At 35.4% G+C, this 6432-nt stretch overlaps 1 protein-coding gene across 1 annotated transcript; it reads left to right on the forward strand.

The window, feature by feature from the left end:
* Positions 1 to 430: 430 nt before the first annotated feature.
* On the forward strand, positions 431 to 1292 carry LOC117571804 (uncharacterized). Its single transcript, XM_034254175.2, has one exon. It carries the CDS (start codon positions 523 to 525, stop codon positions 1177 to 1179), a length of 657 nt encoding a protein of 218 aa, XP_034110066.1. The 5' UTR covers positions 431 to 522; the 3' UTR covers positions 1180 to 1292.
* Positions 1293 to 6432: the final 5140 nt, after the last annotated feature.

The raw sequence follows: 6432 nt of genomic DNA on the forward strand, positions 1-6432 counted from the left end.
ATATTGTGCCGTCTATGGTATATAATTTGAATGCGGTACTATGTCCATATACCAAATATACCATTTGGTATATTTTTTTTAGTATTTTTGCAGTATATTCGGTATATTTTGAGAAAATACCGCAAAATATATTTCTTTTATTCAAAATGGGTAGCGGGTATCTCACAGTCAAGTACATTCGACTGTAGCTTTCTTACTTGTTTTATAATACACTTGAGTTTAAATGAACTAGAAAACTATATTGAAATCTTTTGCATATTTTTTGCCAAATAAATCATTTTAATCACGTAGTATCATAATATCGTATTCGATTTTCTAACCTCATCTCATTCTTTTCGATAATTCTATTTCTTTGGTGTTCAGTAGTCCCTTACGTTTGAGTGTTATAATAAAATAAATGTATTTATTATACATATATGAGGCAACTGTGCATAATCAAATCACATTTTGAAATCAAATAAACAGATATAAATTCGAATTCAACATAACACACAAATAAATCGATAACAGAAAAAGCTATATATGGATATGCAGGATGTTGAAGGTGAAGCTGTTTGTCCCCTGGGCGACTGTCAGAAGCGGTTGCACCCGAGCGATTTGTTGCGCCACCTGCTGAGCGAACACATGCTGGAGACTCCGGGCGTCCGCTTTGGGCTGAAGCTGCGCAGAGTGAGGAGCGGGGAGCGGACCTTGTTGCCCCTGGTCTACGAACAGTTGCTGGAGGATCAGGATCAGTGTCTCTGTGTGCTCAACTGGGCGTGCGATGATCTGATGCTGACCCCTCAATCCAATCTGCCCCAAACACATCGAATGCTGAGCCATCACTTGCCCATCCTCGTGATGATCTGCAAGACAACGTGGCGCGCACTTTTCGAGAAAGATGATGAGAAAGAGGACGAGAACGAGATCGGGGGCAATCTGTATGTGATTTGGCTGGTGGCACCTGCCACAAGTCGTCCCATTTTGTGTCAACTCGGATTCCTCAATCGAGAATTCAAGTGCGGACTGCGTGTGATGCGGCAAGTGCGCAACTTTGCCACACGGTTGCACATTAATAAGTATCTGCTGGGCGTCGATCACGACTATCTAGCGCTCAGCGAGCAGCAACTGAAGCAGATGTGCTGTCGCAATGAATGCGGTTGCTTTCTTGAGGTGCTCATTCTGGGTGACATCAACTGAACTCAACTCAACTCAGCTGAAACTCAAAGGCAACGCAAACTTTTCGCTCATATTTGAATATTTGTAAATTTATGCAAATGAAATTTGATTATAAAACAAGAAAGAAACCAAAAAAAAATCTAATCAGCAAGTTTTATTTGACCAGGGCAAAGGCAGAACCAAAGGCAGAGGCAGCTGCTTCACTTTCCACTTGTCAGCTGGACTCTTATAATGAGCGAAAACTTTTCCGTTTAGTGGACTACTCAGCCTCCACCTCAGCATACTCTGGCCACACTGTTAATAAGCCGAAATCAATTTGACTTGATTTCAGTTGCGAGTTCTCGACTGATTTCAGGTCGCTTCTTATTTAGTTTTCTTTATCGCCATCGCCTCTTGTTTTGTTCTTCCTTTGTTTTGTTTTGTTTTTTTTTTTTAGTACAAATTTTGCAAGTTTATTGCCACATTTGAGTGAGGCGCGCGCATTATTGATTTCGGTTGGCACTTTATTGCCATTTGCCTCGTTGGCCCATTTTGACCCATCTTCTTCTTCTTTTCTTTCGCCCCTTTCAGAAGCGGGACTTTGGTTTTTATGAGCGCAACAGACGACGACCACGGACTCGGCATTGAGTTTGGAAATGTGCCATAAATTACCGTGTTTTATGTCTTAGCAGTCAGTCAGACAGACAGTCACACAAACAGATCAAATCTGATCAGATTTCTAAGCAGAAAATAAGTGATTTCTCAACACTAACTGTTGGAGAAAGTCATATGTTTTGTAGAATATGTTTAATATTAATACAATTATCAAGAATTGTAGAAATTAAAAGTGTTAAATGTCAATTTAACTTTCAATTAATTTCAATAAAATCAAATATAAATTTCCTTAGCTGAAAAATAACAAAACTAGGTATTGAGAGTAAATTTGTAAATAAAATGAAAAATGCAAAAGTTTTACTGAAATTATATTAAAATTAAATGTAAATTTTTGCTTAATACCTAAAGGTAAAAAAATAGAGGTACATGTTATATGCATTTAAAGAAGGTTTTTTAAGTAAAGTGTTAAATGTTAAAAGACCTGATTAAATTAAATTAAAATTTAATATTCATTTTTTAGATTAATACTAAAAGGTAACTGAACGTATTAAATTTTTTATTGTTTTATTTAATGTTTATTTTTAATTTTGAATAGTTCTTATAATCTTAATATTACCTCTACTCTTAAAAAAAAACCAAGTTCTAAAATTAAAAACATTCGTCTTAAAAATTTTGTTCTTGAAATAAACCTACTTTAAGAACAAATTCTTAATACTAAGAACATTAGTCTAACAAATGCCAAATTTTCAAAATAGGACCAAAAATTCTATATTTAGGTTACAAAATTCTGTAATCCATCGAAGTTTTCATGATTAGCTAAGTTAGTAAAACAATCGCGGACCATTTTCATTGCAGTCTAAAAACTGCATAATTAAATTACAAAATAGAGAAATAACAAATAAATAGTAAACAACCAAATTAAAACAGGTAAGAAAGCTACAGTCGAGTGTACTCGACTGTGAGATACCCGCTACCTATTTTGAATAAAAGAAATATATTTTGCGGCATTTTCTCAAAATATACATAAAATATAAATATACTGCAAAATACTACAAATATACCAAATTATATATTTGGTATATTGATATAGTACCGCATTCAAATTATATACCATAGACGGCACAATATCCAGATTGTCGGCCAAAGCAAATTAGACCCCTAGTAAGTAGGCGTTATTGCCCATACAAAAGTATTTCTTTAATAACTTCGACAATTTTACCCTGATCGCAATCACGTTTTCAGGAATCATAACTACTAACTAACTAATTATTGTATATACCGAAATTAGCACCTGTAGCTATAAAATTACGCTTTTTATTCAATTTGTTTTGATTTGCGGGGCGGAAATGGGCGTGGCAAAAATATGAAACAAAATTAGCTCAGAGAAGCTGGGTGCTGTGATTTGAGATATTCAAAAAAAAAATTGGTGCCCATTGCTTTAAATCGTTTGCCCATGTTTGCCCAGGAAAAAATTTTTTTTGCCCACCCTTAGTTTCGAAATTATGAAAAAATTTTTTTTCGAAAATTCAAAAATTTTTTTTCAAAATTTTTTTGAGGAAATCGCTTTTAAAATCGTTTGCCCATGTTTGCCCATCTTTTAGTTTTTCGAAAAAATTTTTCGTTTTCGAAATTTTGAATTTTGAAAAATTTTGACATTTTTTCGGCATGAATGACTCAAACTCGATAGCCCACACCTCGAAATTATGAAAACTAAAGCTCTACAACGGTCGCCTTAAGTGTTTTCAAGTCTGCCCATATCTCAGAATTTCAAAATTTTGAAAAATTTGAAGGTTTTCAACTTTTTTGATTGCCCATACAAATTCATCGTTTGCCCAATTTTCAAAGTCTCAAAATTTTGCCAAATTTCAAAATTTTCAAATTTTTTTTGACTTTTTCAGACTGCCCATTTCGCTATTTTCGTTTGCCCACCCTTTAGAATTTCAAAATTTTTGCCGAATTCCAAAAATTTTCATACTTTTTTGATTTCAGCCTATGGCCCATACAAATTCATCGTTTGCCCAATTTTTAAAGTCTCAAATTTTTGCCAAATTTCAAAATTTTTCAAATTTTTTTAACTTTTTCAGACTGCCCATTCGCTATTTTCGTTTGCCCACCCTTTATAATTTCAAAATTTTGCCGAATTCCAAAAATTTTCATACTTTTTTGATTTCAGCCTATGGCCCATACAAATTCATCGTTTGCCCAATATTTAAAGTCTCAAATTTTTGCAAATTTCAAAATTTTTCAAATTTTTTTGACTTTTTCAGACTGCCCATTCGCTATTTTCGTTTGCCCACCCTTTAGAATTTCAAAATTTTTGCCGAATTCCAAAAATTTTCATTCTTTTTTGATTTCAGCCTATGGCCCATACAAATTCATCGTTTGCCCAATTTTCAAAGTCTCAAATTTTTGCCAAATTTCAAAATTTTTCAAATTTTTTTGACTTTTTCAGACTGCCCATTCGCTATTTTCGTTTGCCCACCCTTTAGAATTTAAAAATTTTTGCCGAATTCCAAAAAATTTTCATACTTTTTTGATTTCAGCCCTATGGCCCATACAAATTCATCGTTTGCCCAATTTTCAAAGTCTCAAATTTTTGCCAAATTTCAAAATTTTTTCAAATTTTTTTTGACTTTTTCAGACTGCCCATTCGCTATTTTCGTTTGCCCACCCTTTAGAATTTCAAAATTTTTTCGAATTCCAAAAATTTTCATACTTTTTTGATTTCAGCCTATGGCCCATACAAATTCATCGTTTGCCCAATTTTCAAAGTCTCAAATTTTTGCCAAATTTCAAAATTTTAAAATTTTTTTTGACTTTTTCAGACTGCCATTCGCTATTTTTCGTTTGCCCACCCTTTAGAATTTCAAAATTTTGCCGAATTCCAAAAATTTTCATACTTTTTTGATTCAGCCTATGGCCCATACAAATTCATCGTTTGCCCAATTTTCAAAGTCTCAAATTTTTGCCAAATTTCAAAATTTTTCAAATTTTTTTGACTTTTTCAGACTGCCCATTCGCTATTTTCGTTTGCCCACCCTTTAAAATTTCAAAATTTTGCCGAATTCTAAAAATGTTCATACTTTTTTGATTTCAGCCTATGGCCCATACAAATTCATCGTTTGCCCAATTTTCAAAGTCTCAAATTTTTGTCAAATTTCAAAATTCAAATATTTTAAAAATATAACATAAGTTGTGTTTTCAAACATTTTCTCGCCCCGCGATTTATTCGCGCGCGATTATTCGCTCGCGATTTATTCGTTTTTTTTATTTATTATTTAAAAAATGTTTGAAATATTCAAAATATGTTAAAAATATAACAAAAGTTGTGTTTTCAAAGCAACTTAAAATAAGGGACATTTTTCTTGGTCAAAAGAATATCATATACGCACTTGGATTCGCTCGCGATTATTAGTTATTTAATAATACTTCAATTATAATATTCAAATATTTTAAAAATATAACATAACAAAGTTCATATGCAAAAACCTTAGTTATTTAATAAATACTTCAATTATTATATTCAAATATTTTAAAAATATAACATAAGTTGTGTTTTCAAACATTTTCGCAGGCGAATCGCGATTCGTCTGCGATTCGCCCGCGATCCGCCTGCGATTCGCTTGCGATCCGCCTGCGATCCGCCTGCGATTCGCTTGCGATTCGCTTGCGATCCGCCTGCGATTCGCTTGCGATCCGCTTGCGATCCGCTTGCGATTCGCCTGCGATCCGCCTGTGATCCGACTGCGATCCGCTTGCGATTCGCCTGCGATCCGCCTGCGATCCGCCTGCGATTCGCCCGCGATTCTCCCACGATTTATTCGCATTATTATTTAAATAATTTTTGAAAAAAAGTTCATGTGCAAAAACCTTAGTTATTTAATAATACTTCAATTATTATATTCATATATTTTAAAAATATAACATAAGTTGTGTTTTCAAACATTTTCTCGCCCCGCGATTTATTCGCGCGCGATTATTCGCTCGCGATTTATTCGTTTTTTTATTTATTATTTAAAAATTTTTTGAAATATTCAAAATATGTTAAAAACATAACATAAGTTGTGTTTTCAAACATTTTCTTCAAGCAACTTAAAATAAGGGACATTTTACTTGGTCAAAAGAATATCATATACGCACTTGGATTTGCTCGCGATTCGCCTGCGATTTATTCTCGCGATTCGCCTGCGATTTATTCGCGCGATTCGAATCGCAACCGAATCGCAACCGTATCGCAACCGAATCGCAGGCGAATCGCAACCGAATCGCAACCGAATCGCAGGCGAACCGCATGCGGTTCGGTTGCGATTCGCATGCGATTCGCCTGCGATTCGGTTGCGATTCGGTTGCGATTCGCATGCGATTCGGTTGCGATTCGCATGCGGTTCGGTTGCGATTCGCATGCGATTCGCCTGCGATTCGGTTGCGATTCGGTTGCGATTCGCTTGCGATTCGCCTGCGGTTCGGTTGCGATTCGCCTGCGATTCGGTTGCGATTCGCATGCGATACGGTTGCGATTCGGTTGCGATTCGCATGCGATTCGGTTGCGATTCGGTTGCGATTCGCATGCGATTCGGTTGCGGTTCGCTTGCGATCCGCCTGCGATTCGCTTGCGATCCGGCTGCGATTCGCTTGCGATCCGGCTGCGATCCGCCTGCGATTCGCTTGCGATCCGCTTGC

Source organism: Drosophila albomicans, chromosome X, assembly GCF_009650485.2.
Source record: "Drosophila albomicans strain 15112-1751.03 chromosome X, ASM965048v2, whole genome shotgun sequence".
NCBI lineage: Eukaryota > Metazoa > Arthropoda > Insecta > Diptera > Drosophilidae > Drosophila > Drosophila albomicans.